This window comes from Aethina tumida, chromosome 4, assembly GCF_024364675.1.
Source record: "Aethina tumida isolate Nest 87 chromosome 4, icAetTumi1.1, whole genome shotgun sequence".
Lineage (NCBI taxonomy): Eukaryota > Metazoa > Arthropoda > Insecta > Coleoptera > Nitidulidae > Aethina > Aethina tumida.
The window spans coordinates 21,997,310-22,016,866 of NC_065438.1; the positions used below are offsets into that span (position 1 = coordinate 21,997,310).

The 19,557-nt window shown below is 37.0% G+C and overlaps 5 protein-coding genes across 6 annotated transcripts; 3 read left to right on the plus strand and 2 right to left on the minus strand.

Moving 5' to 3' along the window:
* Nucleotides 1-3,622: 3,622 nt before the first annotated feature.
* Nucleotides 3,623-4,415, plus strand: LOC109599672 (dynein axonemal assembly factor 6). The gene is made up of 3 exons (XM_020015692.2): nt 3,623-3,760; nt 3,809-4,032; nt 4,090-4,415. Exons 1-3 carry the CDS (start codon nt 3,661-3,663, stop codon nt 4,345-4,347), a joined length of 582 nt encoding a protein of 193 aa, XP_019871251.1. The 5' UTR covers nt 3,623-3,660; the 3' UTR covers nt 4,348-4,415.
* Nucleotides 4,416-4,505: 90 nt separating this feature from the next.
* Nucleotides 4,506-6,434, plus strand: LOC109599673 (cysteine-rich secretory protein 2-like). Of its 2 annotated transcripts, XM_020015693.2 has the most exons (6): nt 4,506-4,654; nt 5,287-5,378; nt 5,439-5,575; nt 5,700-5,845; nt 5,898-6,098; nt 6,158-6,434. In XM_020015693.2, exons 2-6 carry the CDS (start codon nt 5,291-5,293, stop codon nt 6,402-6,404), a joined length of 819 nt encoding a protein of 272 aa, XP_019871252.1. In that variant the 5' UTR covers nt 4,506-4,654; nt 5,287-5,290; the 3' UTR covers nt 6,405-6,434. The 2 variants fall into 2 exon arrangements, with proteins under 2 accessions (XP_019871252.1, XP_049822156.1); XM_049966199.1 differs by lacking the exon at nt 5,439-5,575.
* A 784-nt stretch (nt 6,435-7,218) lies between these two features.
* Nucleotides 7,219-10,763, minus strand: LOC109599664 (protein FAN-like). Its single transcript, XM_020015681.2, has 10 exons — nt 10,617-10,763; nt 10,133-10,565; nt 9,829-10,083; nt 9,576-9,778; nt 8,787-9,415; nt 8,532-8,732; nt 8,125-8,377; nt 7,837-8,067; nt 7,445-7,785; nt 7,219-7,391 (listed from the first exon to the last, which is right to left on the minus strand). Exons 1-10 carry the CDS (start codon nt 10,628-10,630, stop codon nt 7,300-7,302), a joined length of 2,652 nt encoding a protein of 883 aa, XP_019871240.2. The 5' UTR covers nt 10,631-10,763; the 3' UTR covers nt 7,219-7,299.
* A 244-nt stretch (nt 10,764-11,007) lies between these two features.
* LOC109599665 (probable 26S proteasome non-ATPase regulatory subunit 3) lies at nt 11,008-12,644 on the plus strand. Its single transcript, XM_020015682.2, has one exon. The coding sequence runs from the start codon at nt 11,085-11,087 to the stop codon at nt 12,555-12,557; it is 1,473 nt and encodes a 490-aa protein (XP_019871241.1). The 5' UTR covers nt 11,008-11,084; the 3' UTR covers nt 12,558-12,644.
* Nucleotides 12,645-14,049: 1,405 nt separating this feature from the next.
* LOC109599685 (zinc finger CCHC domain-containing protein 2) lies at nt 14,050-19,407 on the minus strand. Its single transcript, XM_020015705.2, has 6 exons — nt 18,619-19,407; nt 17,969-18,568; nt 16,497-16,667; nt 16,180-16,440; nt 15,688-16,119; nt 14,050-15,630 (listed from the first exon to the last, which is right to left on the minus strand). The coding sequence occupies exons 2-6, from the start codon at nt 18,533-18,535 to the stop codon at nt 15,178-15,180; spliced, it is 1,884 nt and encodes a 627-aa protein (XP_019871264.1). The 5' UTR covers nt 18,536-18,568; nt 18,619-19,407; the 3' UTR covers nt 14,050-15,177.
* Between the last annotated feature and the right edge of the window lie 150 nt (nt 19,408-19,557).

Genomic DNA, 19,557 nt, shown 5'->3' on the forward strand with positions numbered 1-19,557 from the left:
ATAATGAGAAATATTAGTAATAGTGTGCAATATTTAAAACCTTTTTAGAAACTTACAAAGAAAATGCCAAGAAAAAATCTTGTGTCTGGAGGTGACATCAACTTTGTTATTTTCAATGGAACATCCTGTATATTTTTAGATTTTTAATACATATAATTGTGAATAAAATGTTTATACCATGTCCTATATCTAAACCTAATAGTTTTTTTTCAAACATTTTTGACATTTAATGATTTAAATAAAATGTCACCAATTTTTGTGTTGGAAAGTTCATTTTAGCATACACGTTAACAAAGGACTTTCCTATAAGAAGCCATTATTGGTACTCCCAAATTTTATACTAGGTGCTCCCATTTACGTTTAATTTTATGCGCCCTATATTTTAACATAATTAAATTGAATATTTTAAAAAAATTTAGTATACTATATATATACATATATATAAGTGAATAAATTGTATAAATCACCCTGTATATGTAAAATTTTATAGAATAAGTAAATATTGGTTTTTAAAGTACAGTACCAAACGAAGTGAGTAAATTAATATTATTTAATCAGCCCTCATTAAATAAATCATACAGTTTTGGTTCAATATATTTTAATAAATGGAATAATCCAACATTTTTGCATATTACGAGTTGCTAATATATTGCGGGACCCATATTAACATATCGTGTTCCAAAAAGCCTTGAACTAGTTAAAGATAAATGTGCCCAGCATCGAATTACGACGATCGTGTACCATCCCAGGTCTCTATGGTGGTGCACACGAAGAACTGTACTTCCGCAACAACAATAACGGAGAAATTCGTTCATAAAATTGTTGTAATGTTCGAATTACGATATGCTTATGAATATTCACCGATTTTCCCCTCAATAACGCAATAATAGATACAATGCACTCGATTGTGTAACGTCTTCTTTTAAATGTTTAATCGGAAACTGTGTTACACATGTCGGTTCATCTGTTTTCTTCGACAATTGTGGATCAAACAGTATCATATGTAACGTTAGTACTAATATTTAAGGTGGTACAGTTGCGTACTGTATCGAGAACATTTCATTTTGGTGCATTGTGTCGGCAAAACGTTAAACGCCAGGTCATTAACATGGCGTGGCCATGTCTAAAGATTAAATTACAGATTTTAACGGAGTACTGTTACCGAAACAATAAATTACGTAAAAAATTAAGAACAAAAAAGTGAAAGAAATCATTTTTTCCTGATCGGTTAGCTGCGACTAATTAATTGGCAATTAGGGTGTTGCATCACCAAGGGATTTTCGTATTAAGTATCGCACTTGATGGCAGGAATTTAACGCTTTCTACAGTGTGTTGACCACTTGAACCAATTTTGTTCGTCTAACGAAGTAACAGCCTGTAACTAATTGACGAAGCAAATTCATTGTCGCCGACTATTATAGAAAGATTTTGAACTAATGATTAATTCTAAACCTTACAATTATTGTAAAGGTCGAATTTATCAGTGCGAATTACAAGATCTAATCACACTTGTTCCAATAAATGTATCTTCTTATTCTATAAAATGTTACATATACATAGTGATTCACCTAACCCATTTTATTTCCAATTACATGTAGTCCAAAAATATACAGGGTATCCCATTGAAAAAAGAAACAAAGTTAATATCACTTTCAACTTTACTATTAATATTTTTATTTTGAAATATAACTTAAAATTCCAAAAAGTAAGGTTACTGGTGAGTATATATTTAATTGGTTTTTATTTTTAAATGATTATTTTCTATGAAAACTTATTAGAATATTGTTAAGGGAACTAGTTTTCTAGGTAACTATCAATTTTTTTAAAATAGTTTCAAATGTTACACGCTATTACTAATATTTTCCTCTATTACTTGATAATCTTACATTAAGGTTTTTAATACTTTTATTTTGAAAAACGACTTAAAACTCCAAAAAGTAAGATTACTGGTGAGTATTTAATTGTTTATTTTATTTTTACACGATTATTTTCTATGAACCTTATAGGAATAATGTTAAAAGAACTTTTCCTTCACACTTCCTTTGTAACTTCCACCTTTTTAAAAAAATTTTAAATATTACACACTATTACTAATATTTTTCTCTATTATTTCATAACCTTACATTTAGTATTTTTAATATTTTTATTTTGAAAAATGGCTTAAAACACCAAAAAGTAAGGTTACTAGTGAGTATTTAATTGTTTTTTTTTATTTTAAACGATTATTTTCTATGAAAACTTATTGAAATATTGTTAAAAGAACTTTTTCTTGACATTTTCTTCACAACTTCCACCTTTTTAAAATGGTTTTAAATAGTACACACTCTTACTAATATTTTGCTATATTATTTCATAACCATACATTACGATTTTTAATATTTTATTTATAAAATGGTATGGTTACTGATGAAAATTTAGTTGTTTTTCATTTTTAAACGATTATTTTCTATGAAAACTTATTGGAATATTGTTAAAGGAACTATTTCTAGAGACTTTCATCGTAACTTCCACCTTTTTAAAAAAGTATTAAATATTACACACTATTACTAATATGTTTCTCTATTATTTCATAACCTTACATTAATTTTTTAATATTTTTATTTTGAAAAATGACTTAAAACTCTAGAAAGTAAGGTTATTGGTGAATATTTATTTATTAAAAACTTATTGGAATGTTGTTGAAGGAACTTACACCTTTTAAAAATTACACGCTATTACTAATATTTTTCTCTATTATTTCATAACTTTACATTTTTATTTTGAAAAGTGACTTAAAACTGCAAAAAGTAAGGTTACTGGTGAGTATTTTTTTTTATTTTAAAACGATTATTTTTAGTAAAACTTATTGGAATATTGTTAAAAGAACTTTTTTTTACATTTTACAAAAGATTTTAAAAATTACACACTATTACTAATATTATTCATTATTATTTCATAACCTTACATTTGATTTTTTCACTTCCGGCGAAACCAAAAATTAAATTTTGTTCAAAATATATTGTAAAAGTAGTTCAAGACAAGTTATAATTGCTATAAAAAATAATAAAAAAATCACTTTTTCTGTTCTCTATAAACATTCTTAATCTAACCTAACTTATTTATTGACTAAATTATTAATATTTACCCCCCACCTAGCAACATACTTCTCTCTAACCTTGAATTAATTTCAGCCAATTTGGCTTTAATTTGAGAATAAAAATAAAGTATTTTTTGATATTAAAATTATCCAATTATCTGTATATATATCTTTGAGGTTTTCGAAGAGTCCCAAAATTTTTAGTAGTCACATTATTAAATAATTATTATAAAAAAGATACTGAAATCACTGTCAAACAATTTAATAATAAGAATATATTGACCAGATACATAATAACAACAACAAAGAAAAGACAATAAACATAATACATACAAGTAGTACATCGAATATTTTTACTACCCATATTTTTAGTATATAATTAAATTTAAAACAAATCGAAGGAAGTATTTTATAAATTTGTTTGCCAATAGGAAGTAAGCGATAAAACTTAAGTAATTCCGTAATTGAAACTAATTAATAACGATTCGATATAATTAACTTTTCCGTTACACCACATTCTTTGACGGATCAATATCAGTTCCTAGGATACACTTGTTTAATCGATTCAAAGTAACATAATAAACATGACGAACTTCTGCGAAATAGAGCAATTGGTAAAACTATTTAATTCACAAAAAGAGGACGATTCCGATTCGGAAGATGACCAACAGAGTTACCCTACAGGTAAACCATGGAGTACCACGTTTTAAAGTCTTGAAGTATTATTTGCAGCTGAAAAACCGACGGAGAATGCGAAGCAAAAGCAGCCAAAGCCTAAAAAGCCCAACCCTTACGACAAATTAAAGCCAGAGCCGCAAAAATCGTTGCCTGGTGCGGAGGAATACGACGACTACCTTCAGGAAGAAGTGGAGAAGCACAAAACTGACTGGAAGGTGACCCCCAATTGGGACATATCTTATCGACAACAAGTATCAGCCGAAGACGTGTTTCTCCAGGTAATATAACTGATAGAACACAAATATAAATGACAGTTGTCAACTTTAACTTAACAGATGGGCTTCAAAACTCCTTCCACGTCCAGCTGCGAAGACATGATAGTGGTGGTGCACATGCCCGGAGAGCACCAGAAGAACATGGACCTGAAAATACTGCCCCAAAGACTCACCCTCACATCACCCAAGTTCCACCTAGACATCCCCCTACCCCAGCCCGTCGATCCGCAAAAGGGGAACGCTCAGTTCGACAAGGACACCGAAAAACTGACCGTAACATTGAAAATGGACAGGGAATTGGATCCGATCAATTTTTAATCAGTAAATTATGACCAACATAATTGATGTTTTGACCCGATTTTATACAATAAACTTTTTAACTACGATTTATGGTCGCATTGTTCTATTTGGACTTGCACTAATTGACTCAATTCGCATAAATCAACGGACGAAATGCAAAATTTAATGGGTCGGAAAATACGAAGGCGTCGTGCGAATTTGTCAACGCGACGGGATTATCTGTAATCGCGGAGAAGCGCTCAGAAACAAACCGTCCAGCTTCCTGATAAGTTCGTGGAACGGTGACCGTGTCAATTTCTTTAGTTTGCCTGTGTGATAAGTGGAGGTAAGTAAAACACGTTTTTATTTATTTAATCATATTAAATTAGCTTTTATTATCTTAGGTTTAAATCAAAATTATTGTAAAGAATATTGTATAAATAATTTTTTCTAAAAACCTTTGTGTGGAAAAAAATATTAAATATAAATTATTTAATATTTATATTAATAATATATTATATATTTTACATAAATTATGAATTTTAAATGATTTTTATATAAATATTTGGGTCTCATTTTATATTTATTTATTTAAACATTGTATTTTTTGTTTTATTTGTTCTCCATTTGTGCCTCCAATCTTCGAAACCACCCATAACTTCGGTCTTATCAACTCGTAGGTGTTTAATGCATTAAAGTCTGGTTTTTGTTTGTAAATAACATTGGCAGGCCAAAAAATCGGTACCAAACTGTCTAGATAAACCAAATCTATATCCCAGACGGTGAGAATGACCTAATACAACTCGCCAAGAAATTTATAGTAGGCCGCAGTCAAAAAATTGTACGCAACAGATGTGATTGAAATTAATTTATTATTTATTTGCGGAACCGAGTGTTAATGATTTAAATCAGATGATGTACGACCTCTAATTTCCATTTCGTCTTTAGATTGTGATTTGTCGTTGTTTTTCCCAACAGAGACATGATCCTCAATGGGTACGTCGTTGCCATTATTATATCTATTGTCGTTCAAGTCACCGATGAGTTTGGAAACTTCAATCCTCAAAGACGTAAGTTTTGGGCAACTAAATTAATCAATAGGCTATTTTATTTTTATTATTTGCGCCCAGGACCCAAAGTAATGGGTGATATCATACCAATGAGAGCGTTAAGCACTCACAGAAGAAAGATCCAGGACAAAATAGTGTTGTACCACAACTACTTCAGGACTCAAGTGAAGCCTCCGGCTGCGAACATGTTGAGGATGGTGCGTCATAATTTTGGCTACTAAGTACGTTCGTTTAACGTTGGCAAATAACCAAATCAGACTTCCATGATAGATTATCTCAAACTGCTGATTTAGAAGGTCGTCTAAAAGGGTTCTGTTACAGAAGTGGCACAAAGGTGCGGCTAGGGCGGCTCAGAGGTGGTCGGAAGAGTGCATGTTGCTGACCCACGACAACACAACGGGACGGTTCATCAGAGAGTACGGGTCGTGCGGTCAAAATATTTTTATCGCCTCCCATAAAGTTCCTTGGTAACCGTACAATAACTTGCTTAATTGTCTTGTAACATCGGTTTTTTATCAGGTTGTTTGCTATTAAAACCTGGTGGTTGGAAAAAGACCTCTTCACCTTCGGCAAAAGGAACAACCTAACGTTAGTTGGACATTACACCCAGATGGTTTGGGCTGCCACTCACGAAGTTGGTTGTGGCATCTCCAAGTGTAACAGATACGGTAACGTAACGGGGGCTGTATACTACAACTACGTTTGCAACTATTGTCCAATGTAAGAGACTCTCAAACCCATTCATTTTTAATCAATAAATCGTTGATTTATTATTTTAGTGGGAACAGACCGAGAAGAATCGGAAGGCCGTACCGCAAAGGTGAGCCGTGCAAATCGTGCAGGAAACACTGCCATCATGGAAAATTGTGTACCAATTCTTGTCCTTTTGGAGACATGTGGTTGAACTGCAAGGAGATGTATAAGTACAACAAAGGGTGGCTTTGTTATACTCCCACTCCACAGGGGAAGGAAAGAGCTAAGGAATGTGGAGCCACCTGCTTTTGCAGGGGCAGAATACGTGACTGATTTTATAATCAATTAATTAACTTTGTTAGTTGTAATAAATTTTTTATATCAAAATTGTGTTTTCTTGTCCTTTTGGTGACATCTGGTTAAACCGGAAGAAGATGTATAAGTACAGGCTGGGCTTTTTTATACTTCCACTTCACAGGGGAAAGAAAGGGCTGAGGAATGCGGATCCAACTGCTTTTGCTGGGACAAAATACGTGAATGATTTTAAAATTAATTAATTAATTTTGTTAGTTGTAATAATTTTTTTATATCAAAATTGGGTTCTATTGTGCTCCTGGAGACATGATTGAACTGCAAGATGGTGTACAAGTACAATAAGGCTTGGCTTTGATATACACCCACTTCACAGAGGAAAGCCGGGGCCAAGGAAACTGGCGCCACTTGTTTCAATAGGTGCAGAATACGCCTCTGATTTTATAATCAATTAATTCACTTTGTTAGTTATAATTTTTTACATCAAAATTAAGTTTTCATGTCCATTTGGAGACATCTGGTTGAACTGAAAGAAGTACATGTACAACAAGGCTTGACTTTTTTATACTCCCACTCAACAAAGGAAAGAAAGGGTTGAGGAATCTGGATCCACCTGCTTTTGAAGGGGAAGAATACGTGAATGATTTTAAAAACAAATAACTTTGTTAGTTGTAATAAATTTTTTATATCAAAATTGGGTCCTCTTATGCTTCTGAAGACATGATTGAACTGCAAGGTGTACAATTTCAATAAGGTTCGGGTTTGCTATACACCCACTTCACAGGGGATTCTTTTATATCAAAATTGAGTTTTTCTTTTAGGACAAACGAAGGTGTAGATAATAAAACGTTTTATTAAAAATGTATCACAATAGATTGACTTAATCCTAATTATAGTTAAAATATAAAATCATTTATTATTTTGGTTTCCACACTTTAATCGAGCGGTCCTGACCGCCAGTCACAATAAAACTTTGATCAAATGATATGTCCACAGTTTTGATGCATCCTGAAAACATTTGAATCAATAAACAATCAACAACAATAAATGAACTTAACCACCTGTGTGTGCCTGAACTTCAAACAACAACTTAACTTCTATTATATCCCAAACATAAAGTACTCCGTCCTCACAGCCAAAAACTAATAAGAAATCGTTCCATTTAAGGGTTGTTATCGATGATTTAACAGTTTTGGTGCACACTGGCATACCAGTGGTAACATCTAATATTTGAAAAACTTTATCTGCACCACCAACTGCCAGCTTCAATCCGTCCGGACTGAAGCTGATGGTTTTTATACTTGAAGGAAGAACTTGATACTTTTTGTACAATGTAAATTCGCTTGTTTCCCATATGTAAATCTCACCGTCGTCGGTTCCCACAGCTAAATAAGAATCATCCCTACAAAATACGACTATAGACGGCGATAAAATATTTATCTAGTCCACCTACGCATTAAAATTAAGACAGTTAACGTGCGAATTGTGGTCGATTTGCTTTTGAAGACACTGAATTGGTTTTATGACGCCGTTGTTGTTCAGTCCCTTCCAAATTTTGACGGTGCAATCGCCGCTTCCTGAGACCAACAAGTTAGACTTGAATCCGTACGACATGCAGGTGATGGCGTCTTCGTGCGCCAGGACTGTTTCGGTCACTTTTCCGTAATCTAAGTCGTATAATACTCTAAAAATTACCACATATCAATAATTATGAAATTTTAAAGTAGTTTTAACATTTTACATTTGATTGTCCCAGCTACCAATAACTAAGACGCTGATGTTGGGTAACTGGATGCAACTACTGAGGGGCATGTTACCAATGTTTGCAGATCTGGTTTGTTTGTTCTGGGGCAAAGAAAACACCTTTAATTTTGAGTCGTGACCCACGGACGTGACTTTGGTGCCGTCATCGCTGATGAATAGGTAATTTACGGCTCCTTTATGCGAATTGAAGCTGGTTACCAATTCAATATCGCTGACGTCTTTCCAGTTTTCTAAAAAATAATTTTCATTAATTTTGCTTATTTATTGACACCAGTGCAGCCAACATGATTATTTTTAGGTTAAGTTATTTTAGCATATGTCACTGATATATATATGTAAACAAATCATGCTTATAAGTTGGTAGTATCAAAAAAAAAATTGTACCATTTATGTTCTTGATTTCTTCAATTTGATATGGTTCAGTTGTAATGGGAGTTCCCAGTATCCTTTGGGGGTGCGGTACTTTAAAAACTTGCTTCGGTATTTGGCCAAACTCCATGATTTGCACCTCTAAGGCGTGTCTTTCATTCAAATCAGTTATGGAAGCCAGATCCACATTTCCTTCATAACACAGATAATAAAATACTACAAATACAAGACACGTAAATATATCAAAAAGTAAGGACCTCAAAGACCTACAATTATTAGCTTTTATAGCTTCTTCCCCTTTCTGTTTGTAGCCAAAAATCAAGTCGATCCAGTGATGCAAGTTCCTCGATACATAATCACTTTCGAGCGCCTCCCTAAGTACTTCAATCAAATGCTTTGGACTGTCCGCCCACGGCGGAAGTTGCACGTTGGATACCCTGACGTTGTCGTGCCTGTAGCCGAAATTAATGCCCATGTTGTTGACCAAAAAGCTCCCACCCTGTGACACGTCGTAAAACTCGGGAATTAACTCCTTAAAGTCGGACATGTTGTTCTGGCAATTCTTGAATGCGTCCGCCAACGAGTTGAACATCCTGTCCGGGTGATCGAAGCGGCCACTCTGAAGGCACAGCACGTAATGAGGGTACAAACGTGCCAGATAATAGAGGACGAAGCCGGGAGTCGAATAGTGGGACCCGTATAAAAATTTCGGATGCCCCATCTCGTTGTACCGTTCCAGCAAACGTTCCAATCGTTCCTGGTTTAAGGCACCGACCGGCTTGGACAGATCCCTGAAGTTTTTGGGGTCGTTTAAATCTAATGTGTCGCTCGTGTAGTCTGATATAATCCATGGGAATACTGGATATTGGGTCAGATCGTTGATTGTTCTGTCACCTAGACTGCAAATATTTATTGGTTGAGTGAATGTGATAAAATGTTTTGAAATTAATTGTTTATGTATAATGTTATCAGTCCTTGGATGCACTCAAATTCCCAGTCATATGAAACAACAAATGACTAACAGATGACTCATGCCAATAAGACATGTTAAAAACCTACCTGTTAATGTATTCTAAATATTCATAATTGGAGATAATTCCATTTTGCCACTGTAGTGTTATTACATCTTGGTGCAACTCAGTTATATTTAATTCTGGTTGCTCAAAAATCCTTTGATAAAAATTATCCCTTTCTGTTTGATTTCTGAATGATAGATAAATATGTGGGTTGGCGCTATTTTCGTTTGAATAAATCTCCAAACCCTGCAATAAATATTTGTTGTATGACCCTAATAAAAATTTAAATCACTTACAATGTGTCTAAGCAAAAATCTCCTTTTGACAATACGTTTAATACTGCATAGATCAATTTTAATGACTGGTACAGGCTCAATATTATTGTAGGGTTGAAAGAACAATCTTGAAGTAGACAAAACAACTCTTCCAGGGTTCACGACTAAAGGGCTGACTTTGTCTGCCTGGGATTCAAGTAATACCTTTTCATACAAATCCAGCCACAGTGGATCAAAGCTGACCCTAGCTTGCCTTGAGTGGACTATTGTGGCTATCTACAATTAATTAGTTATAAATGTATTAATTAAAACGGGAATTATTTACCATGTCAGCTTGCTCAGCCGCATGTAAAGTGCTGGCCCTGTGCAGCTGACAGATTTGAGGCAAACAATTCATAATGTTGGCATAGTTCAACAAAAACAGAAAGTTATCGGACCCCTTAAATTTATACGGTGCAATCACATTGCCCTCCAACATTTCAATGTGCTCCCGGCAGTTGACGCTGAGGACGTTGTTGCTGTTCAAAAATTTGGCGCTGCCCTTCCACTGCTCAATCACCACACAGTCTCTGAGGGGGATCTTAATGAGGGGCTTGTTTATGTCTTTTGGATCAAAAACAAGGGATTTGGAGCACATTTTCAGTCTCCCATCTTGCTTTTTGACGTCGTACGTTTTCGGAGTCGTGTCCGGCGGTATGAAAATCGCACTGAAGTCCTCGAAATAAATTTCACCCGGATCCAGTTGCAACAGGGAAAAACTAAATTGTTTAAATTTAATATTTAAGGAGTTGTTGTGCGTCGGTGCTTACCGTCCCCGGTCCATTCTGCCCGCTAATTAATTGGTCCGTTGTTTTAATACTATTATTCACATTTCACTTGGTTTTCGGATGATCACCCGTTATGTTGGATAACAACAATCAAATTGACCTAACCTAAAATATAGTGCATATCACCTGGTAAGTGATATTAGTGATAACAGATGGCGCCATATTTAATAACGTATTATTCGAATAGATGTCACCAAATTTACCATTATTTTCCATCAAATTCTGAGTCTTATTAGATTGTAATAAAATACAAAAATTTTTATGTTAATTAGCGTAATTAGGTAAAACTCGCAGTAATAATTATTTATTGAACAAAGCCAAAAAACATTTAAGTTTTGTGTCGGTAATGTAGGGTCTCTAATTTTGCGGGTTCGAAACCGAGTTGCGTTACACGGCAAATTTTGACAAGTTTGTTTTCATTCGCCAGTTCACAAGAAAATCCAATAAAAAATGGTTGTGATTGAGACCGACGTGGAAATGAAGAACGCAGACAGTCCGCCCGGTTTGGAGGGCGGCGACAGCAAAAGGGACACCGACATACAGAGCGTGCTGGAGATACGCGAACAGGCCAGACAAATCGAAAAGGCCGTGGCCAACAAAGAGAACCGTTTTATTTTGCGTGTGCTACGCTGTCTGCCCAACACCAGAAGAAAACTGAATGCCGTGGTTCTGAGGAGTCTGATATCGCAAATTTACCCGGTGTCTGAGAGGGACAGTCTTTTGTGCTTTGTAGAGGAGGCTGTGGCTTCAGAGATCGACACGCAAACTAGGGCTAGGTCGGCTACTAAGTCACCCGTTCCTGAGGTAGATTTGTACATAAACCTGCTTATTTTGGTGCGCCTTATTGACACTAACAAGTTGGAAGAGGCGACTCGTTGCTCACAAGCTTTGATGAGCAAAATCACCAACCAGAACAGAAGGACGTCCGACCACATAGCCGCCAAGTGTTATTTTTACCACTCAAGAGTTGCTGAGCTGACAAACAAATTGGAATCCATCAGGGCCTTCCTGCATGCCCGCCTGAGAACAGCCACCCTCAGAAACGACTTCGAGGGCCAGGCTGTCCTCATTAACTGCCTACTGAGAAACTACCTACACTACTCTCTCTACGACCAGGCGGACAAACTAGTGAGCAAATGCGTGTTCCCAGAAACTGCAAGTAACAATGAGTGGGCAAGATTCTTATACTACCTGGGCCGGATCAAGTGCGCCCGACTGGAGTACAGCGTGGCACACAAACACCTCGTGCAGGCGATGAGGAAAGCCCCACAGAACGCCGCCGTCGGTTTCAGACAAACTGTTCAGAAATTGCTGGTCGTGGTTGAGCTGCTGCTCGGCGACATACCCGAGCGTCAGATCTTCAGGCAGGCCAGCATGAGACATTCGCTAGGCCCCTATTTCCAGTTGACACAAGCCGTGCGGATGGGTAACTTGCAGAGATTCGGGGAGGTGTTGGAGAATTTCGGGCCCCAGTTCAGGCAAGACCACACCTTCACCTTAATCCTTCGCCTCAGACACAATGTCATCAAAACGGCCATCAGGTCCATTGGGCTGTCTTACTCCAGGATATCGCCGCAGGACATCGCCAAGAAACTGGGTCTGGACTCGGCCGAGGACGCCGAATTCATCGTGGCCAAGGCCATCAGGGATGGGGTGATCGAAGCCACTTTGGATCCTGAGGGTGGTTACATGAGGAGTAAAGAAAGTACCGACATTTACTGTACGAAAGAACCTCAAATGGCGTTCCATCAGCGCATCTCGTTTTGTTTGGATCTGCACAATCAGAGTGTGAAGGCGATGAGGTACCCGCCGAAGGCTTATGGCAAGGAGTTGGAGTCCGCCGAGGAACGTCGAGAAAGGGAACAGCAGGATTTGGAACTGGCCAAGGAAATGGCCGAGGAAGATGATGACGGCTTTCCTTAGATTGTTATTGCTGTGTGAATAAATTAATATAAACAATATTAACAAAATCGATTTGTAATTTTTAGTTAATACACGTCTTATTTAATATCGTTCGAATTATTTCCACAACACACCCAATAATATATCAACCTGAAAACTTCAAAATGATTAAATGGGAAATTCATAGTAAATAAAACAGTACTGACAACATATTTATTTTTAAATTAAGTAATTTTGTATGTGTAACCTTCATATGTTCGTATACAAACTTCATTAGGTTTTCTATGACTTCATTTATAAGTTGGTAGCCAGTCGTCACTGAGGTTTGATTCTGGGCCACAGTATATTAAGATTAAAAAAACAATAATTTATTGTAATGATCAGTACTTTTGTCATGTAAATTTAGTCCACAAAGAAATATTTTCAAATCATAAAAACCCTTTTATACCAAATATCTTGAATACCTTTTTGAAAATAAGAGACATGACCAGCAAAAATAATGTTTTCATTACTGTACTTCCAGTTAGCCAATCAAATTTATCGCACCAATTATAGTAATCCCCAGTTTTTTGTCCCATATTTGTTAAAGTATTCAAATTAGGAATTGTAATTTAAACTAGAAATTCTTATATTCTTATATTTTTAATTTTTTATTTATTTAATGAAATATTCACCGCGTCAACTGCATTTCTTATGTTAATAAATTCTTTCGAGCTATTACTGGTTGACGCTATACCGTAATAAAAGAGATGGAATATTAAAAAAACCTGAAGAATCAGTAGGTAGTAGGTATCGGTATTTGGAATTATCTCATTGGATAGAGGCACACCTCAGCATTCAAACAATAGTCCGACCTTAAAGCGCATGAGCGGATGTTGGAACCTTATAGAAAGGTAATATTGCAGAATCCGCGACTATAAGAAATACCTTAGGCGCATGCGTCAACTTGATTTGAAAACATTTGTTTAGAAGATTTTATACCGCATAGTTGCCAGATTTCAGTTTTAATAAAATATGTAGAGAAAAATGTTAAAAAATCTATATGTAATTTTTTTTTGTTTTTCATATATGACTTTTATCATTTAGTTGGTTGAATTCTAAAAAAAATTTGGCTATATAAAGTAGGATTACCTTATTAATTAATTTTTTATTTACTTCTTTAAATATTATGTCATATCATATTTTAAGGAATAAAAAGATAAAAAACGTATTTTTTAATATTAACGTTATAAATAATTTTCATAGGGTAAGAACTGCCTCATCTTCCAGCAATTTATTGGAAAATAAATTAAACCTAGAGTGGATTAAGAAGCCATGATTAAATTAGGAATAAAATTGCTGGTTCAAATAAAATAACAGTTGTTAGAAAATCTTTATTTCTTAATTTTAATTTAAGTTAAATTTTCAGTCATATACTGATTGTATTATAAATATATCAATGTTCAATAACTATTTTTGTAACTAGTAGTCACTATATACAGTAAAATCGTGATATTTTACAGAACAATATATATAGAAAGACAATATTGACATTTTTAATGTAATAACAAAATCACAACAAATCAACATATATTCTTATAAATTAATTATTGGTAATTATACTCACAATTTGTCTTACAGAGCATCAATTCGTGTCTAGGTGGATTTCACTTTACAAACAATATTACGTAATTTATCACAAATGCAAAAATAATTTTGATATTTGGTCTCTGGTATTGAGAAATAAACATTACAAACAATGTATTACTTTCTCAAGTTTAATTAACTTTAATACAAAAATATATACATCAATATTTTTTTAAATATATCATGTTTCTACAATCGTTGAGATGTGAGACGAACCAACACAACATAATTTTCAACAAATCCACTGACTTAACTATTTCGATATAACCACACAAGCAAAACCCAATCAGTTAAAACTGATGCAAATTTTGTTGTTCAATTATATAAAAAAGAGCCTCAATTTTATGTATTCTATATATGTACGTACGTATTCTTAATTAATTAACTCAATAAATACGGTAAAAGTAATAACACAATCGTAGGAAATTGATAACAAATAAAAGTAATGGAAAAAAACTGAAAGCAAACAAAATATGACCCTAAAAAATTATAAATATTAAGTAAGTATTGCAGTACTTCAAAAATTAAACAAACAAAGTGGCATAAAACTAATGAAAAATGAAGAGATTCCATAAAAAGGCTCTAGAATAAAAAAAAATCAGTGCAACGAATTCGGGACCGGGGGTAGGACGTAAAATAAAAATCTCAAGACTGTTTTTGCGTTTGCGCACATCTAAAAACTACGTCTGCCAATAGACTAGAGAGACTGACTGGAACTGAGCCGTACGTCCGACAACAGGATTTAGTTTAACGTGTTATTCTTCCACGAAATATAAAACGAGGACACGAGCGCTGAGGCACTAGATATGCACAAAAGTCCTTAAAAAACCATTTTTATCCAGAACGATTAAACGATTTGGTAAAAATCAAGCATTCAACTAAACTTTATACAATAATTACACAGTTTCAGCCTATGTTACACACGATCTCTGTTAAAATAAAAGAACAACCAGTACGGGAACCGTTCTCGTATAGTCACGCGTAGCGGAGGCGGCACACGCACCTACACACTGCATCATTTGTCCGGGTCCCCCGTCATCGGCGAGTAATCCAAATGGTACGACTTCTTCTGCGTGATCTCGTCGATGTTCTGTGCTGTGCAGTCGGCGCCGGCGTGCGAGTGCGCCCCGCAGTTGTAGCAACCGGGCGGCACGCTCCTCGACGGGAACGGCAGACTGTAGGTCGACGGCACGGTCATCAACGAGCCGTACGGTATCGATTGGGTGAACGCGAACGAGCCGTTGTCGGCCGGGGCGGCGGCGCCACCCTGCTGTAGGGGCGGCGGTCCCGTGTACGTCGGATACTGGCCGGTGAACGTCGACCTGTACGGGCCCGGTATGCTGTACGGGTAGCGGGTCGGGAACTGGCCGTAGCCACCGAACGGGCCTGAACAGCTGTTGAAGGGCAGCGGCGGCGGCGACGTGGTGTCGCACAGCGGCGCGGCCACGACTGGGATGCCGTTGCGCACCTGAATCATTAAAATATACGGCAAGTGTTGGACGTGTACACGGGGAGTTTTAGTTACCTTGCAATCGCTGCTGGCGCCGCTCCCCCTGCCCGGTCCGTGGGGCAAGGTGGGCACCACGGTGGCCGAGAGGGCGACGGGGGCAACGGTGTTCGACGGGGTGCCCGGCGGCGTCCGGTTCGGGCTGCTGCCGCTGTCGCTGGCCGCCGACGAGTTTGAGTGGTGCGGTAGCTGGTCGTCGAGCGTGAGGACGTGCAGTTGTTCCAGGGGCGGCGGCAGTCCGCCGCGCTGTTGCTGCTGCGGTTTCGAGAACGCGGCTGCCGGCGGGGGGTACCGCAGCCCGTTCTGGAGACCGTAGTGAGGTGGCGGCGGCGGTACCACCGTCTGCTGTTGCTGTTGCGGCGGCTGGGACTGCCACGGCGGCGGCAACGACTGGCCGGGCAGTCTGAGGCCCACCAGTTCGTCGTCGCTCAAAACGGACGGCAAAGGAAGCTACAAATTTGTATATGTATTTATAATTATACAAGAATACAGATTTTTGTTAAAAAATACCTCATCTTCGGACAACTTGAGTTCTCCCGTGAACAGAGGGAGGGTCTCGATGGTGAGTTGCTGTTGCGACGGCTGTTGCGGCATCATGGGCTCGCCGGCGCTCAGGACGGCCGCCGACACGACGGGGATCGACGACATGTGGCTCTGTGAGGGAGGTGGACGCATCTGCGACGTCCGCAGAGGTGACCCGCTCCTGCTCTGGTTCGGTGAGCCGTGCTGGCTCAACTGCGGCGATATGGGTTGGGTCGGGAACGGTGGTACCTGTTCACATTACAAGAAGGGTTAAACGAACGTTTCGACTGGAAGATTGGAAATACCTCGGGGGCGCCGGCACAGTGGAAGCCCGGTCGCGGCGTCCAAATGTAGTCCATGGAGTGGGGTTGCAGATGCGGCATGCCGGGGGGCTGCTGGTGCATCGTCGTCGAGTCGCTATAGCACATTGTCGAGGCCGATTTCACTGGCACAGACGATGAAGTATCGGATGCGCTCTGAACAGTTAACAGTTTAATTAGACACAAGTTTTTTGATAAACTAATTATGTAACATAATATATAAGACTTATAAACTATATGAGATAATTTCTAACTATATTATGGTGTTATAATTAAAACGAATGAATTTAATACAGGTGTGAACAGCCATTGTCCTTCTATGTTAATTAGTAACTGTTTGTACAATGCTGAACTGAAATATTACAACGTGATTATTATATTCTTATATTAAATAATATTTTAATCCATTAAAAGGGATACTAATATTTAAATCAAATAAGTAAACCTTAAAAATTCAATTAAATATTTATAAATATTAATTTTATACATTATTTTTTAATCTAATATCTGTTGTACTAATTTCAAAATTAAACAACCAAAATAAATAGTTAATTGATATAAAAAGTAACTTAACTCAGTGGCGGCTTTTTAAAATCTCAAAAACTCCTTATATACCAAATATCACTACTCTTTGTAAATAACAGACATGGTCATTAAAATAATTTATTCATTACTGTACTTCCCTTTAGACTATCTAATTTATATAGTAAATCCCCAGTTTTTTTCCCGTATTTGTTAAAGTATTCAAATTAGGAATTGGACGGTTTAATTCTTTGACAACAAACATTTTGGCATAGTAATTTAAACTGGAAATACACATTTATTTAATAAAAAAAAAAATCACGACAACTGCATTTCTTATATTAATATACTCTTTCGTGTTATTAATGGTTGATGCCATATCGTAATAAAAAAGAGATACAGTATTAAAAACCTTTCCACAACTGAATCCAACACACGATCAACTAGTATTTGAAACTGAAGAATCGGCAATGTTCGGGAACTTCATTTGTGACGGAATTTTCTCATTGATTAGAGGCACGCCTCAACTCCTCTACCATTGAAACAAAAGCCCGACCTTAAAGCGCATGCGTGAACGTTGGTGTCAAATACAAATATTCAAGATTTACTTATTAAACGAATTAACGGGAAAAGGCACATTTGAAAGTGCCTCTGGAGAACTAGTATACAAAATATTCATTGAAATTTAATATAAAACTGTTATTGCTTGTTTAATTGTCGGTTTTACTACATACTTTGTTTAAATATTAAATTATATTTAAAGAATATAAATATAAAAAATGTATTGTGTAATATTTTTTAATAATTATGTCAATAAAATCATTTGCCTCATCTAAGTAGCCGCCACTGCCATAACTATTTATTAAAGATTAAGATAAAATTCTTATTAGATATTAGAATTAGTTAAGTCTAAATAATAATCATGAATTTTTTACCTTTTTGGAAGTAGTGGGATATCCAAACCCTGGTGGGTAACCATACATACTGGGTTTGGGTGCTATCCTGTTTTTACTGTCACTAAAATCAATTAGCCTACTAAGTACCTGTCCAAAATATTGTTTCTGTTCAAAGGTAAATGCAGGGTGGTACAGGGCCATAGTAAACAACAACAGAGTCTCACTGTGTAACTGTTCATCTTGCACATGTCCTTTCACTATTTCTTCAACGAAATCTGTCCTGGACAACTTTTTGTATAAAAAATTGGCGGCGGCGTAGTTACGGGACGACAACAGGGACAGATAGAGTGCCAGTCGATGCCTCACATTCTTGTCTTGGAAGCCACCATCGAAGGTGCTGTCTTTGGATAGCTTCTCGTGGTCGTTGGCGGTTATGGCGAGCCCCCTGAACTCCTGATACGTATGCTTGCCCATCTCCTCCACACAACTGCCCAAAAAGCGCAATTCGAAAGGAAGACACATATTTAATAGGTTGTACAAGACATCTATTCTCTTATAACTGTCCAAGTCCTTAAACCATGATAATACGTCCTCCTTACACACCATCTCCAGAAAACATTGATGTTACAATGCGACGTTCTGAAAGACGTTTCGTTAGAGTGACATAACCTATAAGGGAACATACTCACATCCAATTCATTCATGAGCGTAAACGAAGGCATTTACTTTGGATCGGGGCACATTCTCGCTTAATAAAACATATGCTCGGTGCGTCCGGCCCGTAGTTGGCACCCGACCGTCCCGTTCGCGGCGCACAGTTTTCCGAATTTTACGATGCTGAAAAAGCCCACTGACAGCGGACCGTCCGAACGGCGAGGGCCCGATCAACAAATGGTATAGGTCGGTGGGGGCGGCTGGACACGTCTCCTGTGATTACCCCGATTTCCGCGATGCCTCGTCCACCACGAAACGGATGATTTCGACGTGCCGTTCGGTGTCTGGCGGATATCACACAGCTCGGCGGATTCTGCACATTACAACGAAAATACAATCAACATCTGATTTCGTTGGCGGCAAAACCGATGCGATTTGAAAATCCACTCCGACTTTAAATTGTAGTACGCTCGGTTTTTCGACTTCTTGTTAATTATATAATGGTGAGGGACGTGGAAAACTGGACGATTCGAAGAGGTTTTCACGTGCGGTTCAACATTTCGACGGCGTGACCTAAATAAAACATAGCCAGCCCACACATTTAAAGAGACGTAAGGACAATATCAGCAACGCGCCGAAATAACACTGGTCGCCTTTTACAACGCACGAACACTTCCAAGCGTGGAAATACGGGGCAAATTAAATAAATGTTTATTAATATTTACGGGCTCGCACCTGATCTCATTGTTTCCTCACAATCATGGGTTTCACCGTGATTTTTTCATTCGTTTTTTTATAATTATTCTTAGATAATAGATTGATATAATGGATTTCGTAAAAAATAAACAAATTTTTATTAATAATACTCATGGTGACACCTTTGGACAATAAAAATCACTCGGAATTTATTAAACAAGTAAACTAAAACTTGCGCATTAAACCCACAGATGGCGGCTGTTTGGTCATTTGGCAAA